General features: G+C 41.7%; 1 protein-coding gene across 17 annotated transcripts in view; it reads left to right on the top strand.

Moving 5' to 3' along the window:
* adgrb3 (adhesion G protein-coupled receptor B3) overlaps window positions 1-22,600 on the top strand; it is a 1,393,543-nt gene that overhangs the window by 1,281,724 nt on the left and 89,219 nt on the right. For 15 of the 17 annotated variants that reach the window (XM_059645517.1, XM_059645509.1, XM_059645512.1 and 12 more), the window contains 5 exons: window positions 11,002-11,068; window positions 14,995-15,080; window positions 15,389-15,487; window positions 15,848-16,019; window positions 18,623-18,718. In XM_059645517.1, the coding sequence (XP_059501500.1) occupies window positions 11,002-11,068; window positions 14,995-15,080; window positions 15,389-15,487; window positions 15,848-16,019; window positions 18,623-18,718 (520 nt within the window). The remainder of the gene's footprint in view (window positions 1-11,001; window positions 11,069-14,994; window positions 15,081-15,388; window positions 15,488-15,847; window positions 16,020-18,622; window positions 18,719-22,600) is intronic. The other 2 variants (XM_059645522.1, XM_059645520.1) reach the window with 1 other exon arrangement.

Genomic DNA, 22,600 nt, shown 5'->3' with positions numbered 1-22,600 from the left:
TTGCAGTTTTGCCGTATGAGGAGAGATTGGGTCAACTGGGCCTGTGCTCACTAGACCCTCAGGAACGAAGGGGATCTCATTGAAACAAATGAAATTTTGAACAGGTTGGGCAGACTAAAGTCATGGATGATGTTTCCCATGGCTGTGTATCCAGAACAAGGTCACAATTTCGGGTAACAGGATAGGCCAGTTCACACTTCAGCGAGGCAATATTTCTACAATCAGAAATTGTTGAAGCTGTGAAATTCTGTACCACAGAAAGCCATTGAGCCAAAGCCACTGATAGTGTTCAAGAAAGAAGTAGATGGATTTCTAGAGGTGTGAGGCATCAAGGGTGTTGTTTGGTGTTGAGATAGAAGATCCATGGTGATCATGTTGAATGTAGAGAGGCTTAATAGGCTAAAACCGTAAGACATGAGAGCAGAAGTAGGCCTTTTGGTTCAACAGATATGCTTCAGCATTTAAAGCGGTCATGGCTAGGCTGATCTTCAGCTCCCTGTGTCTTCGAAGTGGAATTGAAGAAAGATGTTTCTGGTGATGAACAGAAGCGAGGACAGAATCTAAATGTGAAAGTTAACATTGTTGTTTACTGAATTCTGTTTTCTTTCTGGTTTCTGGTATTCACCATTTTTCATTTAATCTGGTCCCACTGAACCTGTAGTTGCTTCATTCTGTTTCCACGCGTGCTCATCTCTCAATCACTGATTGTTTCTGCATTCTACCAGCAATCTACCACTCAGAAAAAGGAAAGATTTAGCCAAGTTTAGTAAGTCAGAAAAGATTTAATTACGCTGAATCTGTAACTGAATTTTCCTGAGTCAGCCACAGTCTTGTTCCCTTCTGTTAATCACTTAGCTTCAAAATTAAAGATTATGTTTGGACATAATGAGCTATCAAAAAGCAGAGATTAGTGTTCAACAGTTAGATGGGAAAGATACACTGAGACGTGCTTTCCAATAGGATAGCCTAATCCTGGAATTAGCATAAACGTCTTTTATTAACATTCATCTGCATCTCCAAAAAATTCAATGCTTTTGAAGGTACATTAGGATTGACACTTGGTGCCATATGAGCAGGACCTGGACAATATCAAGGTTTAGGTTAGCAAGTGGCAAGTAACATTTGCACACATAAATGCCAGACAGAGACCGTCTCCAGTAAGACACAATCTAAGCATCACCCTTTGACAGTCAATGGCATCACTATCACTGAATTCCCCACTATCAGACGTTGGGGGGGAGCGCTATTGTTTACCTGAAATTAATTTTGATACTGTGCTACAAGAGCTGGTCAGAGAGTAGGAATCTTGCAGGAAGTACCTCACCTCCAGATTCCCCAAAATTAATGAATGGTTCTTTCACATACATATCTGTTATTCGCCTTCAATAAATGTTATGAAGTAAGCCATCCCTCTCCTCCGTTATCTACAAGGTCCAAGTCAGGTGTGCAATGGAATACTCCACACAGGCCTGGACGATTTCAGCTCCAGCAGCACTCGAGGCTTGACACCATTCAAAGCATTTGCTTGGTTGGCATCACGTCCACCATCTTCAGTATTATTCCCCTTTCCAGCAGTCTGCACCATCAACAAAATGCATTGCAGAAGGATACAAAAGCCAATTCATCAACTCCTTCCAAACCTGTAACCTCTATCACCGATGAGGACAGGGGTGCTAGATAAAATGAAACATCATCCCCTGCAAGTTCACCTCCAAGCGTCTCACTAACCTGACATGGAAGTGCATTTCTGATCCTTTGGTGTCACCGAGTCAAAATCCTGGAACTTCCCCCATAACAGTGCTGATTTTACCTCATTGACATAGCAGTTTAAGAAGACAGCACATAACCACGTTCCTCAGGGAATTTAGGGATGGGCAATAAGAACTGGACCAGCCAGCAATGTCGGCAATACCATGAACTAATAAATAAAATAGGTAGTGCTGGCATCTGACTTTAGAAAGTTAGTGAGAAGTCTTAATTGATCGGGAGCAAGTCACTGAGAACTCCTAACAAATGCAGTCTGATTTGTGAATTATAGACTCAGTTCTCTTGGGCTAATAACTGTAATGAAGTTGATCATCAGCTGCAAAGGAGGATTATCTCAATGATCACAGATGATACCGGCACAGTGGTTAGCACTGCTGCCTCACAGCACCATGGACCCAGGTTCGATTGCGTGATTGCAGCCTTAGGTGTCTGTCTGCGTGGGGTTTGCACATTCTCCCTGTGTCTGTGTGGGTTCCCTCCGGCTGCTCCAGTTTCCTCCCACAGTCCAAAGATACGCAGGCTAGGTGGGTTATAGAGATAATGGGTCTGGGTGAGATGCACTGAGTTTCAGTGTGGACTTGTTGGGCCGAAGAGCCTGTTTCCGCACTGTAGATTAGATTTCCTCCAGTGTGGAAACAGGCCCTTCGACCCAACAAGTCTACACCGTCCTTGAAGCATCCCACCCAGGCCCATCCCCCAATAACCCACACACCCCTGAACCCTACGGGCAATTTAGCATGTCCAATCCACCTAGCCTGCACATCTTTGGACTGTGGGAGGAAAACGGAGCATCCAGAGGAAACCCATGCAGACACGGGGAGAAAGTGCAAACTCCACACAGACAGCCCGACACTGGAATTGAACCTGGGTCCCTGGCGCTGTGAGGCTGCAGTGCTAACCACTGAGCTACCGTGTCATCAGATTTCTAAGTTTGCCCAGGTTGCCAGTGGCAAATCACATGACCTGGTTCTGGGATTTCTGGAAAGCATTTCAAACTGTAAACATGTTACAGCACAGACAGGGGACATTCACCCCATTGTGTCTACACTGGTTGGTTAAACTATCCTCCCATTCCAATCCCACTTACCAACCCCGGTCTGTAACCTTGCAGGTTTCAACACTTCTGCTATGGATCTATTAGAAAGGAACTTAGGAACAGGAGGAGGCCAATTAGCCCTTAAGACCTTTACTGTTATTAATTATGAGCACTGCTGATCATATTTTACCCATATTATCCCCATAACTCTTTATGCCATTGCTAATCAGAAATCTATCAACCTGTGCTTTAATTATACTCAAAGACTGAGCCTCTGGGGCAGTGAATTTCAGTGATACATCACCGCCTGAGTTAAAACAAAACTTTCTATTTCCGTTCTAAATGGCATTCTACTTACTTTTAAATTGTGCCTCCTGGTTCTAGATTCCTTAACCAGGGTAACATCTTACCTGCCTTTACCTTGTCTATCCTTTATAGTGTCATGTAAGTTTCAATGAGACCACCTCTCATTCTTCAAAATTGTCACAAATGCAGAATAAAAACCAAAAGAACTGTGGATGCTGTAAATCAGAAACAAAGACAAAGTTGCTGGAAAAGAAAAAGTCATAGTTAATGTTTCCAGTCCAGTGACCCTTCTTCAGTTCTGAAGTTCTGAAACGTTAACTCTGATTTTTTCTTAACAGATGCTGCCAGACCTGCTGAGCTTTGCCAGCAACTGTGGTTTTGTTTCTTACAAATGCAGGTCCAGTTTACCCAATTTCTCTTTGCAGTACAGTTCTGTCAACCTCGGGAACAAGTCTTGTGAACCTTTATTGCATTTCCTGTATGGCAATAATATTCTACCTGAGATAAGGAGACTAAAATGCATGTGGTACTCTAGGTGTGGTCTAACCGAGCTTCCATAATTGAAACAAGACTTAATTACTTCTTGATCAAGCCACTGCTGGAAGCATTTTCCTGTAACACAAATCAGTGGGAAGAAAAGATTAAAACCTGCATCATGTTACAAATTAGCTCAAGATAGAAATTGAAGGACACTTGTTGGGGGAATGATGTGAAATTTGACAGCATGACCAAGTTGAGTGTGGAGGATAAAGTAGTGGGCTTCATGGAATCTCATCTCTGTTCATAACTTGTATATAAAGAACCAGTGCACAATGATAAAAAAATACAGATTTATAATGAATTAAAGCAGAGCAATTGACTCAAAAATTGCATAGGACTGAGATGAGGATTACCTTCATTCAAAGAATGGTGCACCTTTGGAGTTCTTTACCCAAGGGGCTGTGAAAGCGCATGTCATTAGTTATGCTCAAGACAGACATTAATAGATTTTTTAAAATACTAAAGACATCAAGGGAAAGGAGTAATGCAGGAAACTGGCTTCAGAGGAGAATATCAGTCTTGATATGGTTGAACGGTAGAGCAAGTTGAGAGGCTGAATGGCCTACTCATTCTCCTGTTTGGTGTGTAGCTGTGTATCAACAGAAATTTGATTGTTCCATTGGAATCTGAGGTAGAAGAAAGGATTTAGGTAAACTACGAAATGAAACAGTGATGGCAGATGTTATAATACTAAAAAATATGGAAGATTACACATTGGGAGAAAAATATTGAATGTGAAGATAACCATGGCCAGAATCTTTAGAAGTTCTATCAGAAAATGCAGTATGATCAAAATAAATGGCTAGAAATTCAGAGCAAACTGAAAAGCCCAGCTGAAGGGCATGCATAAGAGAATGTTTCTGCTGTGCTTTCCCACAAATAAAGACATTGGAAGCCTATCTATACTGTTGAAAGCGGAGGGAACTATTTTCTATAACTGTAAGCGACCTTAATTCTGTTGTATGGGTGATTAAATCATTAACTGTGGCTTTTCTAGGACATCTAGGACAAATAGATAGGTGAACAGTTAATTAACATCCTTGAATAACAAGTCAGTTACCAATGTGGTAGCATTATCGAGAAAAGAGCAAATGATGAACCAGGAAACTACAAGTCAAACAAAAAAACACAAAAAACTGTTGGTTTTAGAAATTTCTGGTGAAACTCATCAAGTCTGGCATCATTTGTGGAGAGAAAGCAGAATTAGCCTTTTGATTCCAGCAACCTTGCTTCAGAACTAATTGCAGCCAGAAAAAGGCGGTATATGTGCTGAAGACAAGATGGGATGCGTAAAGGAGAAATGATAGGTGGAGATCGAGCACAGAGAGAAAGGACAGCTGGGCAAGCACAGCGATGAATATTGATAAGCCAGCAAGAAAGGAAAGCTTACAATAGGGACCATTACTATGTGAAAATTGGTTGGCCCTGGTCACTGAACCCTCCATCAAAGGGAAGAATTCCTTCCTGTGTACCCATTCAATAGCCGTCATGATTTTATGCATCTTAATCATGTCTCCTCAATCTCCTCTCTCCTAATAAAAACAACTCGCCTGTCCACATTTGAGAATCACCTGCTCCCCTTTAATTTGTTATGAATCTGTATATTTTGATTCATGTGTACAATTTTTTTATGTTCATGTGATGAACATAAACAAGATTCAATGAAACCCACCACTGTGCCCTCCAGCACTCAACTTGATTTCACTGAGAAATGTCAAAAACAAGTGCCCTTTGATTTCCTTCCCTAAACTAATTTAGAAACTACAATCCAATCAGTCACATCCCAGCAGTGATGGCCAAACTATTGGAAACAATTCTGAGAGACAGGAGCAATCTGCATTGAGAGATGCAGGGATTAATCAAGATCAGTCAGCATGGTTGTATTAAGGAGAACTCATGTCTAACAAACTTAAGGCTACTGGAATAGGAACAAGTGTAGGCTCTTTGTCTGCCTGAGCCTGCTTGCCATTCAGTGGAATCATAATTGATCTGATATTCCTCACATCCACTTACCTGCGCTTCCCCAGAGCCCTTGGATCACCTGCTGATCAAGAATCTATCTACCTCAGCCATAAATGCGCATAAGGACTGTACACCCATAGCCCTCTGTAGCAAGAAGTTCCGAAGGCACTTAACCCTCTGGGAGAAGAAATTCCTCCACTTAATGGAATTTTTAAAGAGATGAGCAGATGTGTGGATGAGGGCAGTGCTTTTGATGTAGACTTCTTGCACTTCATCAAGGCTTTTAATAAAGTGCCACGTGGGAGACTGATAGCAAAGGTAAAAATCCATCAACTTCAATGAAATTTGACAAATTGTATCCACAATTGGCTGAATGGCAGGAAGTAGAGCATAAGAGATAACAAAGTGTACAGCTGGAGGAACACAGCAGGCCAGGCAGCTTCAGAGGAACTGGAAAGCTGACATTTCAGGTCAGGACCCTTCTTCATGTTCTGTCTGACCTGCTGTGTTCCTCCAGCTCTACACTTTGTTGTCTCTGACTCCAGCATCTGTAATTCTTGCTATCTCAGGAAGCAGAGCTTGATGGTTGAGATTTTTGTTGACAAACCACATTTTCAAAATGATCCAGCTTTCAGAACTTATTTTTAAGAGCACATTTAAAAACAAAGAGCTGCTGATGTTGCTAATTCCTGATCACATTATTCGCAATTAAATATGTAAAGATTTCAAATGGAATGAGCTCAGCACTTTATTTCCAGTGCTAATCTACATTAACAGTGTTGCATGAGATAAAAGGGCTCACCTAACTAATGCGCATGTCCTGAAGTTAATGCAAAAACATTTCTATCTGTGCCTCAATAAGAAGCAGTTATTCCTTTCCATCTTTCGCCTGGCTCACGTCTACATCTTGGTAGCAACTTTTTGAGCCATATATGTCATTGCTGTAGAAAAGAAGCCCGAAATAACAAAAGGACGAGAAACACCGGATAACAATGTAATTAAAGAAAAACAAAGCAGACGCTTGAGTTCATTTCCAGAGAGATAGAATTGAAGTCAAGAAGCTGTTGTCATTAGGACAAGTGGCACAATGCCACATTTCAAATTAGTCCAAGTTATTCCACAGAAGAGAAAAGTACCTGTTGGTGAGCAATTTGATTCTGATTTACCAGACAATGCTTCACACTGAGCTAAGTGTGAGAGACATTTGCAGAGGCTTCCAGGCAATGCAAATCAATACATTAGAAGTTTCAACTCCCAGGCATTGTGTGCACTTCAGGACCTCTGCAGGGTCCCAACACACAACTCCAAATTTTGTTGCTCTGGAAAACAAAAGATTTGTGTCATTAACAACAGCACAACTAGAGGCCATGAATGCAAGATAGCACCACACTTTTGAATGGAAAGTTCAGAAGAAACTTTTTCACTTGGAGATCTGTGAGAATATGGAACTCAGTATCAGAAGAGAGTACCTTAAGTGAATTTAAGTTAGGAAATGAGATAGGTCTATATGGGATAAAGAATTAGAAGGATATGTTGACAGAGTTGAGGGAGCGACTTCCTGCAACATGTATGAGTTGGGCTGAATGACCTGTTTCTGTGCTATATGTGATATTCAATGTGATATCATTTCGTTTAAAATATTTTCCAGTGATACAATGGCTGAACGGACAAACATTTGAAGTATCCTTGGCTATATTTTGTTTCTAATAATAACTGAATCTAAACCTTTAAGTTTTTATGATCTGTAATGTACTGCCCAGATAGTAAGTAGAGGCAAAATGAGTGCTAATTCTCAAGAGTATTGGATAAATACTTGAAAAAGTGAGGGGAAGAGGGCAGGAAAAGTGGGACTGATTAGATATCTCTTAGAGATAGGCAGAACAAGCAAGTTGAGCTGAATGGCCTCCTACAATGTAGTAAAATTCTATGGAAGTCTCTACCAGTTTATTTGGATTTGTGTCATGGAAAGGCTCATAGTAACATAGAAAATAAGAACAAAATTGGCCCTTCCAGCCTGCTCTGCCATTCAGTATATTTGTGGCTGATCAATCATTTCTATTTTCTCTCCATACATTTTGACCCCTTCAGCCCTTAAGAATCTAAGCCATTGTGCCAACTCTATTAATCAATAGGACCATGGCTGATCCAACATTTCTTATATCTGCTTTCCTGTGTTATCTCTGTAGTCATCGATTCCCTACTGGTCGAGAATCTGTCTTAGCCTTAAATATACCCAAGGACTCTGATTCCACAGCCCTCTATATTATGGAGCTTCAACGACGCTCGACCCTCTGAGAAAAGAAATTCTTCTTATCTCAGTTTTAATTTGATGTGCCTTTATTCTAAGACTGTGTCCTGTGATCCTAGATACTCCCATGAGAGGAAACATCTTATTCTGACCACCCCGTTAAGCATCCTACATGTTTCAATGAGATCACTTCTCATTTTTGAGCTTTAGTGAATGGAGTCCCAATCTGTTAAGCCTTTGTACACAAGACAAGCCAGGGAGCATTGTAGTGAATGTTCCCTGAATTGCATCTGATGAAATGATATATTTTCTTAAATAAGGGGACCAAAATTGCTCACAGTATTCTGGATGTGATCTCATCAGCACCTTGTACAGATGCAATAAGATTTCCCTACTTTCTGTGAGAATGCAGCATAGCAGCTTGTTTCTACCTGGGCTTGACTTTGAGTCTATTTGTGAGTGTCAGTATGTCATCCTCAGTAATCCAGTGGGAAATGTTTATTAAATTGGAGGACATTACTTTGTGCTGAAGCATTGAGTGTGATTTGATTTGCAATGAAGCCCTGACTGTGATGAGGCAAGCCAACACAAAAACCGAGAGATTATAAATGTTGGGCTTCAATGTGAAGTGTTATTGCATTATTACATGTAACTCAGCACTTCCTAATGAAATAACTATTTCCTTCAGGGGCTAAAGATTTTGTTTTTAAGGATTCAATGCTCACTATATATGGAGTTCCTTTATTAATTGCAAATTCAAGCTCAGATGTCCAAAGTGCCACTGAATAGATGGCTGCAGAGGTTAGACCATAAGACATAGGAGTGGAAGTAAGGCCATTCAGCCCATTAAGTCCACGCCTCCATTTAAATCATTGCTGATGGGCATTTCAACTCCACTTGCCTGCACTCTCCCCATAGCCCTTGATTACTTCTGAAATCAAGAATTTGTCGATCTCTGCCTTGAAGGCATCCAACGTCCCAGCCTCCACTGCACTCCATGGCAATGAATTCCACAAGCCCACCACTCTCTGGCTGAAGAAATGTCGTCTCATTTCAGTTTTAAATTTAACCCCTCTAATTTTAAGGCTGTGCCCATGGGTCCTAGTCTCCCCGCCTAACAGAAACAACTTCCCAGCGTCCACCCCTTCTAAGCCACACATTATGTTGTAAGTTTCTATTAGATCTCCCCTCAACCTTCTAAACCCTAATGAGTAGAATCGCAGGATCCTTAGCTGTTTATCATACATTAAACCTACCATTCCAGATATCATCCGTGTGAATCTCCGCTGGACACGTTCCAGGGCTAGTATGTCCTTCCTGAGGTGTGGGGCCCAAAATTGGACACAGTATTCTAAATGGGGCCTAACTAGAGCTTTATAAAGCCTCAGAAGCACATCTCTGCTTTTATATTCCAACCCTGTTGAGATAAACGACATTACATTCGCTTTCTTAATCACGGACTCTACCTGCAAGTTAACCTTTAGAGAATCCTGGACCAACACTCCCAGATCCCTTTGTACTTCTGCTTTACGAATTTTCTCACCATTTAGAAAATAGCCCATGCCTGCATTCTTTTTTCCTCACATTTACTCACATTGAATTTCATCATCCATTTCCTGGACCACTCTCCTAAACTGTCTAAATTTTTCTGCAGCTTCCCCACCTCCCCAGTACTATCTGCCTGTCCACCTATCTTCGTATCATCAGCAAACTTCACCAGAATGCCCCCGGTCCCTTCATCCAGATCATTAATATACAAGGTGAACAGCTGCGGCCCCAACACTGAACCCTGTGGGACACCACTCGTCACCGGCTGCCATTCTGAGAAAGAGCCTTTTATCCCAACTCTGTGCCTTCTGTCAGACAGCCAATCCTCAATCCAAGCCAGTAGCTCACCTCGAACACCATGGGCCCTCACCTTGCTCAGCAGCCTTCTGTGAGGCACCTATCAAAGGCCTTTTGGAAGTCAAGATAGATAATATGACATACTGGTGGCTTGTGAATAGAAGCACCGTACTTCACCCCCCACCCCTGCATTCCTGATTTATGCTGCAACTGCTCTATACTAGCAGCAGAATTTTTAAAAATCTATCCATTGCAACACACAGTAAATAGTATGGTGCAGAAACTATCACCCAAAGTAATTCCAAAGTCACAACAATACTAAAAAATTTGCTTCAACTAAAATTGACAAAAATGATACTAATTTAATGTTCAAACCCAGTGGGACGAGTGGGGAGATCTATATCGTCAGTGTTTCTGCAAAAACAAAGTCTTTTTGTTATCACCAAATTCCTCCCAGACATTGTCAGTTTGTGCTATCTTTGAATGAGGATCCCACAGCTGAGCCAGTTTTGTAGGATCAATATAACACTGCCATAATCCATATTTCAAAATAAAACAAATTATAGAATGTAACAGATGCTGAAGGAATACAGACAGGTGCAGTGGATCCCTGTTGGAAACTGGACAGGTAACACTGACCCTCCTGCTAAATTGTTATGTTTTCCATACGTTTCCTGACATAGCTCCTTTAAACAGCCAAACAACTCGATGTTTGGAAGAAAGAAAGAATGAAAGAACTTGCATTAAATAATGCCTTTTTGATATCATAATGTACTGAAGCACTTTGAAAAATACTCCTCGTCATACAGTCACTGTTTAATGTAGGAAATGCATTAGCCAATTTGTATCTCGAAGGGTTCCACAAGCAGTAAATAAGGTCAAATCACTATTTATGATATTGGTTGACCAGGGTCATGATGTGCTTTTTGAAAGATGTTACCTCTGATAGTGCAATATTACTTTCTTACTGTACTGAAGTGTCAGCCTGACTTGTGCGTCCACATGTCTGGGTAGGACTTCAACCCTCAGCCTCTGACTCAGAAATGAGAGCCCATCTCACAGGCCAAAAGGAAAGTAACTTCTGACCTGGCTTCACTCCAGACTGGGCTCATTGTGACTTTCTCTATTCAGTATCGCTCCTTACTAATGAAGGCCAGCAATTTGTAAACATGGGTCTCCTTTGAAATGGAAGTCTAATGTACTGTTTGAATTCTGTCGGCTCTTCAACATTTACAGATCATTAATTTAGCGTACACTTCTAATTTCAATGTATTTGTTATTTCTTTTATGTTCACAGCTGTTGGCTGTCTCTAGAGGGAGGTCTTTTATATGCATTTGTCGGACCTGCAGCTGCTGTTGTTCTGGTAAAACAAATCTGCATGCATTGCCGTCATCCAGCACTGCACATTCTGTTTGAAACCCCAGTCAAAAGATGCAATCATTGTATGCATAGTCGACCATATAAAGACTGATTTCTGTATTTGTATGTGTATGTGTGTCTGTATAATTTTTATTTTAACTATATCAGACCAGGAGGTATCATGTAAAAGCACATTCGGCAACTGATTCAGCCCCTGCAGTGTGATATGAATGTGAATACAGTGCTCCACTGAGTTTTCAGCCATCTCCAAGCAATAATGTGTCAAACAATCAGTGTCCTTTTGATCGGGGACAATATCTGGGCATCCATTCAGTACCAGCCCCCTCTACAAGGAATATGCTAACAGGCAGCAGAGAGAAATACTTAGCACTAGAAGGTCCTGTCATGATATTGAGAGAAAGCACAGATACATGAGGCGCAGAGACCTGTCCTGGTTTCATAGGTAGGGTCAAATTCCTTTCATTGACATAAGTGTCTAAGATTAAGAAATGGAACCCCTTGGGGGATATCTCCCCATTTCCCCCACATACACATGTACAAAATCTCACCTCTGTTAACAGCAGATGAGAATAAAGTATGTTTGCATGAATATCTCGGAGATGCAAACTCTGAATTCTCTGAAGAGCTTATCAATACCTAGTGTGAGCTTTCATGAAACCATGTAACAGAGACTTTTAGGACTCACTTAAAAAAATTGTGGGCAACAGATGTGGAATTTCCCTATGCTCTGAACCAGAAAAACTTTCCATATTAAGCAGATGTTCACCTGCGCATCTGCCAATGTGATATACTGTATCCATTGTACCCAGTGTGGCTCCCTCTACATTGGGGAAACCAAGCGGAGATCACCTCTGCTTGGTTCACAATGAACAACTGCACCTCCCAGTCACAAACCATTTTAACTCCCCCTCTCATTCCTCAGATGACGTGTCCATCATGGGCCTCCTGCAGTGCCACAATGATGCCACCCGAAGGTTGCAGGAACAGCAACTCATATTCCGCGTGGGAACCCTGCAGCCCAATGGTATCAATGTGGACTTCATAAGCTTCAAAATCTCCCCTTAATCCACTGCATCCCAAAACCAGCCCAGTTTGCCCCCTCCCCCCACTGCATCACAAAACCAGCCCAGCCTGTCTCCGCCTCCCTAACCTGTTCTTCCTCTCACCCATCCCTTCCTCCCACCTCAAGCTGCACCTCCATTTCCTACCTACTAACCTCACCCTGCCTCCTTGACCTGTCCGTCTTCCCTGGACTGACCTATCCCCTCCCTACCTCCCCACCTATACTCTCCTCTCCACCTATCTTCTTTTCTCTCCATCTTCGGTCCGCCTCCCCCTCTCTCCCTATTTATTCCAGAACCGTCTCCCCATCTCCCACTCTGATGAAGGGTCTAGGCCCAAAACATCAGCTTTTGTGCTCTGGAGATGCTGTTTGGCCTGCTGTGTTCATCCAGCTTTCACACTTTGTTATACTACTACAGGAACACCAGTTTGAATAGATGCCCATTGAAAGGAAGTAAGTGAATGGAGGAAAGATGGGAGGTGGGGAAAATGCAATGATCTGGCAATGACCTGGTTTTCTCTCATTGAGAGAATAGGCACAACAGCTTTTGTGTGGATCCATGGTGGATACTGTATAATTTTAAAATCATGGGTACATTCAGTGGTGACTCACCTGAAGCATACTTAAAACATTTGGCTTTAAGGGTCATAACTTGAGCATCATTGTTTTCTGCACTGCTGAACCCATGCATTGGTTTAAATGCATAGAACCTGATTTTAAATGGTCCATAGATATTTTTCTTGGCAGGAGACACATGTATGTCAAACCAAGTGACATTACTCCTGCATTATATATCATTTCTTTTCATTTGATGTGTCAAAGGAATAAAATCCATAGAGTTCTTGCAGGATGCACTGTAGGAGACTCTTTGGCTTATTTACTGTGGCCATGCTGATCATCAAACAGTCATCTACCCTAATCCCATTTCACACCACTTGGTCCATTGTCTTGTACGCTGTGGTATTTCAAATGCTTATTTATATAGTTCTTAAATGTTGTGAGGGTTCCTGCTTCTACCATTCTTTCAGGCAGTAAGTTCCAGACACACATCACCCTTTGAGTGAAAAAGATTTCCTCAAATCCCATGTCAACCTACTGCCCCTTGTCTTAAAGCTATGTCCCCTGGCTATTGACCCCACTACTAGGGGAAACATTTCTTCCTATTTTCTGTGTTTATGCCCCTCAGACCTTTGTACTCCACATCACAAATGCATTGGTGCCTTCTGATAGTTGTGTACTTTTAAGTGCCCAGCTAAGTGATAGTCTGATGTTTGAGCTCACTCACAAGAATAGATGGCATTCACATCAAAAGTTTGTGGAAAATTCCAGAAATTTTACTCAAAGTTGATGGAGGAGCTCCCCCAAATGTTAAAGTCTGTTTCTTGTGTAACTTAGAGAGGGTTCCCTGAAACTGACTGTTGTCTCCTGGTGTTGCTGCATTTATTTTTCTCTGTGGTAGCAGTTTGGATCTGGGAAGTTCCAGTGAAGTAAGTAAATGTTGCCAGAGTTAGTACAGTCTGTAGTCACAGCACTTGAGATCATCTTGTGTGGGGCTGGAGGCGGTGCTGGACTTTATAGTTGCACTACTAGTGAAAGGTCAGCAGGGCTGGAGGCGGTGCTGGACTTTATAGTTGCATTACCAACGAAAGGTCAGCATTATCACCCTGTGAAACTGGCAGCATCTTCTAGCAGATATTGTGAAGTTGTTGTTAGTAATTCCCTGCTTCTCCAAGCTCAGAGGACACTGTTAAAGTCTGGCAGGCAGCAATCCTTACAAGCCACAGAATTGATGAAATCGGCAGTTCCTACTATCTCTTGATGTTATAATGCTTCTAGCGAGTTTTGAGAAGATTTGTAGCTCAGGTTGAGGTTCAGGATGTGAGTTTGCTCGCTGAGCTGAAAACTAACCTTCCAGCTCAGCGAGCAAACTCACATCCTGATTATAATGCTTCTGCTGAAATCACTCCACAAAATTATTCCTTCTTAATGAAATCTAATTGGGTTTTTAACAGAGTGCTAAGTCATAACTTTTGCTACTTATTTTGTGTTTTCATAAAGTTAAATGATTTCTTTGCGATACAATTCTATGAGTATATATTTTTTTATTTGTTATTTCAGCATCTATTATGTGTGCCCTTGATGAAGGAGAACTTTTACCTCCTAATTTGCCAAGTATAGAATGTGATTGGTTGCTTAACCTGCTGGAGGATATTACTGTTGATGAATGCCTAGAGCTCCACATGACCTGTCAACAATTCAAATTAAAGTTAAAAGGGAAATCCAGGCCATTGAGGTCATCAGACCTCTATGTGTAACTTTCTTCAAAGTCACTGGGGAATGCTGTAACTCTACCACAGAGTGCAGAATCAGACCCAGAGTGAGACCAATGATACAGTCTAATCAAAGGATTATAATTAGGATCACTCTAATCAAAGAGACTGGGAGCACTATCAGTACCACAGTTGCTTTTGGTTCTAGCCCTGACATGACCTTTAGGGGACAGTTGGAGATGGGTATTAAATGCATTATCCGCAAACCTGAGGAGGAAAGGAAAGAGATGAAAATAAAACCGTGAAAGCAGAATTATATGCATCACATCCATAACCTCTCTGTCAATACTGGATGTGAATGGTCAGCCAAATGTTCACTTGTTCCAATGTTACCTGTGGGTGGGCTTGTTTGCACTACCAGAATTAAAGTCTCAAGGTGCCAATGCAGATTGATATAGGCCATTTTATCTGATTGTACTGAGCTAAAGATCTGAAAACCGAGGATATCGTAGCTCTGAAACAATGATCAACATTGTTCAACGTTAAAGATGACAAAAAGCATTTCTTCTTTCGCAGGTCAACATGGTGATCGGCATTTTAGTTTTTAATAAACTCGTGTCGAGAGATGGGATCGTAGATAAAAAGCTAAAACATAGAGGAGGGTAGGTGGTGAATGCTGAATCATTTGTTGTATTTTAACAGCTCCCTTGAAATGTTTCTCCGTGACACGGTAAAGGAAATATTACCCTGCATTAAATAGTATTGCATGCCGTTGAACTAAATCTGTTGACGTTGATCAAGATTCTGCATGGCTTTCTCACTAGTGTGGTGTAATGTAATTACCATATTTACAATTGGAGAACTCTTACTCTTATTTTCTTTTTGACTTCCTGAGGGTGCTGAATAACTTTTATTTTAAAGCTGCAATTTTTCTCTTCCTTTCTTTTGTTGAATTTTTATTTGGTTCCAGTCAGATGAGTGAGCCCCATAGCGGCCTGACGCTCAAATGTTCCAAGTGCGGAGTTGTTTCAACGACAGCCTTGTCAGCCACCACTGCCAGTAATGCCATGTTAGTCTCAAGCATTTTAAATATGTATCTCTATGTATGAATAGATGTATATAAGTACTTTAATACTTAATAACTATAAACTGCCCGCAAAACATTGTCAATTATTTGGTAATCATAGCATTTTAATTTATGGAGATATATACAAACTCTAATTTCGAATCACCGTTCAAAAGGTGATAGATTTTTAACAAGGTGTCTTTAGAGATAGCATAAATATACGAACCAGTAAAGTATGGATTGACACATAGGAAAAAGAGAGATTTAACTTTTTTACCTCTAAATGTGTAACTTACGTCACTCTTAAGCTTTTCAAAATGTCTACCTCACTTGGATCCTGACCAGTGTTCTCCTTATATGCAGGGCATCCCTGTGGAGCTCCTGTGTGGTGCTACCACTTCTTGCTCTGACCTGGATGTCCGCAGTCCTGGCAATGACCGACAAACGTTCCATCTTGTTCCAGATCCTCTTCGCTGTCTTTGATTCGCTACAGGGATTTGTCATTGTCATGGTGCACTGCGTACTTAGGAGAGAGGTGAGTGTTCGGGTAGATGCAACCACATTCTCATCATGCAGTGGTGTTGCCTGGCCAGTATGTTCAAAATGATATATGCACACCATGCAAGCCGCAGGCAAAACGTAGCTGGGCAAATGCGACCTGGTCCAGTTGTTTTAAAGACCCATCTTCTCCCCTTTGCCCTTCCACACCTCATAACCAACACGGCAGCCTGAACCAGTTTTTTGAATGTCCCACTGATTGGCGATTTTTAGAATTCTACACCCCAGAGGTGTGGGAATGTAAAGGAAATTGAGTCAAGACTGGAAGCAAAAAATGTTTAGTCACAAAGGGTTCAGGGATAATGGAAGATGAAAGGAATATGTAATGGTTGTCAGAGTTTTGTTTTTTATAGAACATAGAACAATACAGCGCAGAACAGGCCCTTCGGCCCTCGATGTTGCGCCGACCTGTGAACTAATCTAAGCCCCTCCCCCTACCCTATCCCATCATCACCGATATGCTTATCCAAGGACTGTTTAAATGCCCCTAATGTGGCTGAGTTCACTACATTGGCAGGCAGGGCGTTCCACGCCCTTACCACTGTCTGAGTAAAGAATCTGCCTCTGACATTTGTCTTAAATCTATCAACCCTCAATTTGTAGCTATGCCCCCTTGTACAAGCTGAAGTCATCATCCTCGGAAAAAGACTCTCACTGTCCACCCCATCTAATCCTCTGATCATCTTGTATGTCTCTATTAAATCCCCTGTTAGCCTCCTTCTCTCCAATGAGAACAGACCCAAGTCCCTCAGCCTTTCTTCATAGGGCCTGCTCTCCAGACCAGACAACATCCTGGTAAATCTCCTCTGCACCTTTCCCACTACTTCCACGTCCTTCCTGTAATGGGGCGACCAGAACTGCATGCAATATTCCAAATGAGGCCGCACTAGCGTTTTGTCCAGTTGCAGCATGACATCACAGCCCTGGAACTCAATCCCTCTACCAATAAAATCTAACACACCGTAAGCCTTCTAAACAGCACTATCAACCTGGGTGGCAACTACCCCGAGTTCCTGTGTATTGCCACTTTCTGCAGATTTTTTCCTGTTTAAATGGCACTGTTCTTTTGTCTTCCCTTCCAAAATGAACAACTACACATTTTCCCACATTATATTTAATATGCCAACTTTTTGCTCATTTTTTGCTCCATGCTTGGAAATACATCACTGTTCCTTCAGCGTCACTAGGTTAAAATCCTGGAATTCCCTCCCCAACAGCATAGTGAGGCTGCCTATACAACTTGCTCTTCAGCAGTTCAAGAAAGCAGCTCGCTACCAAGTTACAACGGTGTGTAGAGATGGGCTAGCAATCCCTATATCCTACAAATAAATAAGAAAAATGGTAAAGTATGTTTGGAATGTAATTGAATTGTTCAGTGAGGCAGAGAGGTTGTAAAGGGGTGTTTTCAGTTGCATGGTGAAGACTGGAAGCAGTGTCTGAGGAAGGAGTTTGTGACGTTGATGGAATAATGACTTTGACCTTCTGATGATTACCCTTGCCTCAGCAAAAGGAAACAATTTGACCCATTGTGCTTGTCCCAGTGCTGAGAAGGAGGAATCTAATTCAACACACTCCCTTGCCCTTTCCACATAGCTCTGCAAATGCTTTTGCCTCAATTATTCATTGATTAATGTTTGAATGTTACTGTTGATTCAATATTTATTGCTCTCTTAGGCTGTGTTCTCTAGAAAGTAACAATATACTGAGTGGATTTTTCCCCCCACTCCTCTTTGCTTCTTTGGCAAATCATTTGAAATCCATGACCTTGGATATCCATTTTCTTGTCATGTAAGCAAAATAATAACCTGTCCAGTCTGGTTTTGGACTGCTTGACAATCTTGTTCAGGTTTCATTACAGCTAATGGATGGTCCCCTTGGATTACCCTTATTGGCTGAGGGATGAAAGGAAGCAGGAAGGAAAACTGCAGGAGCAGCTGACATAAGAGGGTGAAGTTGGGTGTAGAGCAGGAGGCTATTTCAAAATGGGCAACTCTTTGCCTATCTCTGCCTGGCAGATGAGAAATGTTTGAGGAGGCTCTGCTTCACAATGGTGGCTTTAACACAGTTATGCCATCCATTGCAGCTGCATATCTGCGGGGGTGACAATGACAATGTGGTATGGTCACTAGATGAGTAATCCATTGCCCCAGTCTAATTTTTGGGGTTATGAATTCAAATACCACACTGTAGCTGGTAGCATTTAAATTCAGTGAATTCACAGATCTGGCTGTAGTGCTAATCACTGAGCCACAGTGCCACCCTGCAATGTACAGGATTATGGGGAGAAGATAACATAATGCCACTTAGCAAATTGCTCACTCAGAGAAACAGCCAAGAAATGGTGGGTTGAATGGCCTTCTTCTGCATTGTGATAGCTATGATTCTGCCACCAAATATTTTTACACAGTACACAGCATGGCATGACAGTGCAACTTGTAACCAAATGCTGAACTGTCTTTCTCTTATGTTCGCTGTAAATTAGCAATAATTCTTTGTTTGAATTTCTGATAAGTTACAAATGCATATGTGCCTAGATACTAATAGTACCAATTTCCTTACTGGTATCTTCCTGTTTAATAGGTTCAAGATGCTGTTCGATGCCGTCTGAGGAACTGCCAGGATCCAATAGCTGGAGATACAGCAAGTACATTTCCAAATGGCCATGCTCGGATCATGGTTAGCATCACTTCCTTTATTCTTTTGTCTGGTTTTTGACCTAATCTGCAGGTGAGGACAGCAATGGATTAGATATCCAATTTGTACCTATTGAAGACCATAACACCATAAGAAAAAGGAACAGACGTGAGCCATTCAACCTGTTGAACTACCTCCACCATTCAATAGGATCATGTATGACCCAACATTCTACAAGTCCACTTCCTTGCGCGTTGCTGTTATCCTCGATCCCCTACTGATCACAAATTCTATCTCAGACTTAAAGGTAGACAAGGACTCTTCTCCTACAGCTCTCTGTGGCAAAGAGTTCACAAACCTCAGAGAAAAAAATTCCTCCTCATCTCAATCTTAAATTGATACCTCTTAATTCAAAGACTATGCCCTCTGGTCCTAGACCTTGCTAGGAGGGAAAACATCCTCTTAGCATTTACCCAGTCAAGTCCCTTCTGTTTCAGTAAGGTCATGATAAAATCCCTACAGTGTGGAAACAGGCCCTTCAGCCCAACCCTCAGAGCATCCCACCCAGACCCATTCCCCTATAACACACCTAATCTACATATCCCTGAACACTATGAGCAATTTAGCATGATCAATCTGCCTACCCTGCACATCTTTGGACTGTGGGAGGAAACTCATGCAAACACAGGGAGAATGTGCAAACTCCACACAGACAGTCACCCAAGGGTGGAATCAAACCCAGGCTCCCTGCAAGACAGCAGTGTTAACCACTCAGCCACCGTGCTGCCCTTATTATTCATCTCTCATTCTTCCTAATTCCAATGAGTAGAGTCCTAACATCTTTAGTCTTTGCTCATAAGACAATCCCTCCATATCCTAGTTAACCTGCTTTGCCTTCAATGAAATGTTACCTTTCATAAATAAGGCAGCCAAAACTGCTCACTGTACGTCTCGCCAGCTCCTCGCACATTCATAATAAACAGTCCTTATTCTTATATTTCAACCTCTTTGAAATAAGGGCCAATGTTCCAATAACCAACCTGATTACCTGTGTGCTAGCTTTCTGTCTTTCATGTACAAGTAACCTCGAGTCCCTTTATTGTTGTCACTTTCTGCATTTAATTTCATCCTCGTAGCCAAAAGTTGGGCATTCATCCCAAATGTGCTCTGTTCTCTCCAAGCAACTTTGTTATCACCATTTTATTCATGTGGCAAAGCACAGATGAGATAGATAGGTTAATCAGCCCCTTGAAAATACTCCATCCTCACATTATTATTGACAATCAATGACAATCAAACAGAGCTCAAGGAAGTAGTTGACCTGAAAGTTAGTTGAAATGCCAATGTGTGTTTTTGTATTTTCATTGCCTTCTGTGACAGAATGACTGAGCTAAACCCTCAAAGAACATATCTATTGTTGGTTAACAAAGTGTGGAGCTGGATAAACACAAGGCCAAGCAGCATCTTAGGAGCACAAACTCTGATGTTTTGGGCCTAGACCGTTTTGATGAAGAGGGCCTAGGCATGAAACGTCAGCTGTGTTCATCCAGCTCCACACTTTGGTATCTCGGATTCTCCAGCATCTGCAGTTCCCATTACCTCTATCTATTGTTGGTTCATCGTTTTACACAGAGAAACTTTAAAATATGTATCTCCTGAGGTAGATTTTGCTATAGCCTAAAATATGATCAACTCTGTCATTAAGTAGCGCTTGCACTCTTTAATTTAGCAAAGGAAGGTGGTGATGGTAGTCTCACTAATCTAGTAATCCAGAGCTCAAGGCTTATTCTGTAAGTAAATAGGTTCATTATCCACAGTGGCAGAAGGATTTGATTAAAATCCAGAATGAAAAACATGGCAACCCATCAAATTTGCTCAAGTCCTTTAGGGAAGGAAATCTGCCATCCTTGTGTGGTCTGGCCTACATGTAACTCCAGACCAGTAGCAACATGGATGATTCTGAATTGCTCTTTGAGTAGCGGAGGGCCTAGGTAGGCAATCAGTTCATGTCATCCCTGTAATGATAATGGATAAAAGCAGATTTCACCCATCCAGTTGCTCGGTGTATGAGCTGATAAAGGTGCATTGAGGCTGACAGTATGCCTAGCAACCTAGGTGAACAAACAAAGCAACAGGATATTGTCTGAAAGGATCAGTTTGAAAGCATAGGAACATGCAGTTCAGCAGGTACAGGGAGAGAAATAGAAAAAGAGGAAGAGAGAAAACCAGAAAGTGAAGAAAAATTCAGCAAGTCTGACAGGAGCTATAGAGAGAGAAACAGGGTTAACATTTCAAGTTCATTGAACCCTGGCCAGAAATGAAAGCAGCAAGCACAATGTATGTTGAAATGGCAGGCAGCTGGAAGCTCAGGCTTATTTTAGCCCCTTCTAGCACAGCCACCCATCTTCAACTATTTACTCTTCCCATTAACACCTTACATAGCATTTATCTCCCTCTTGCTTATTAGCGATCCCCTTATTCATCTCCCCTTTCCTCTATCCCCATCTTGGCACTGTCTCTATTCTTTATATTTCTTCACCAAACCACCACACACCCACTGTCATCAGCAAAAATACTAATCCTTCTGCAGCTGCCTTCACCACTGGTGAAAGGTCACTGCTCACAAATGCTTTGCTTTTTCTCTCCGCAGATACAGCCAGACCTGCTGAGCTTTTCCTGAAATTTCTGTTTTATCTGTCCAGAATTCATTTTTTCTTTTGGTGTGGGAGGAAGATTCTAGTTACAATAGCAACATAGAAATGAAAGTCAAGAAAGAGTAGATGTAAAATTTACGCTGATACAAAAAGAAATTTGTGTGGATGTTGAGAATACAACAAAAAAGGACAGAAAATGCAGACACACTCTGCAGGTCAGGTAGCATTTAGGGAGAAGGAGAGCTACTGTTTCAGATCAGTCAAAACCTGGATTGGAACATTAATTCAAGGTGTGATTTTGCCATGAGAAGGGTTGGGGGCGTGCAGTGGCCAGGCTTCAACATTGGTAACACAATCAGAGTGCATACGATTCTGGGAACTTCAACAGTGCCACTGAGAGAGGTGGTGTTAATCGTATAAATTAAAGTAAAGGAAATCCCCACGAGCGACACTCATTACTGAGCATCTGTGTAGTATGAAGAGGTGCTTTGATGCCTTCCATGACCAGTGAGCATGTCAGGTGCTTGAGGGCATCACCAGCCCCGGGAATAATATTTTAATTTCACTTGAAGTTTTTGCTTTAACCATGTTTGTTTTTGTTTTCATTGCAGCACCCTTCATGGGATTGTTATGTAGTTACCATGCTCGTTTGGTTTGCACATATGTATGAGTAGTGGTCAAGTGGCCATTAGCAGATCTAGGCAGAATGTGGGGTGGTGGGGAAGTCATTAACCTGTACAGGCTGCCTCTCTTACATCCATGTCCAAGTATCCTCGTAACTTGAGGCTTCCCACTGTCTATAAGCACTACAGGGGCTGAACTACATAGTCCGCAGCAGATGTTAGTTTAATTGATAAGTTTCCTAGCGGGTTTGATTTTGGTTACAATTCCCCTTTAAGGGATTGTTTTTTAAGTTATTTCATTGATTTTGTTATACTTTCCTTTTTTTAACATACAAGGTATGAAAGGCACTCTTAACATTGGTGAAGAGTTATAGAACTAGGAGCTATACATTACTATTGGCCCAATAACCCCAGTGGAGAGGTGGCATTACGGCAGCGCAGATTGGAGCTGTGCAGCAGTGCAGATTGGAGCTGAGCAGCAGGACCATGCAGAAATCCTGATGCAGTTGACTCTGCAAGGACTGCCTGGGAAGTTATAATTTCCTTGAAGCAGTTACCTAGCACTGGAACCCTTCAAAAACATCTCCAACGTTGATTTGGAATTTCTGATCTGAGGATTCTAACCGATTACAGCTTACTAATTAACC

The sequence above is a fragment of the Stegostoma tigrinum genome, chromosome 4 (genome assembly GCF_030684315.1).
Source record: "Stegostoma tigrinum isolate sSteTig4 chromosome 4, sSteTig4.hap1, whole genome shotgun sequence".
NCBI lineage: Eukaryota > Metazoa > Chordata > Chondrichthyes > Orectolobiformes > Stegostomatidae > Stegostoma > Stegostoma tigrinum.
The sequence above is the reverse complement of the archived record's forward strand: the minus strand, read 5'-3'. Positions and strand labels throughout refer to the sequence as shown.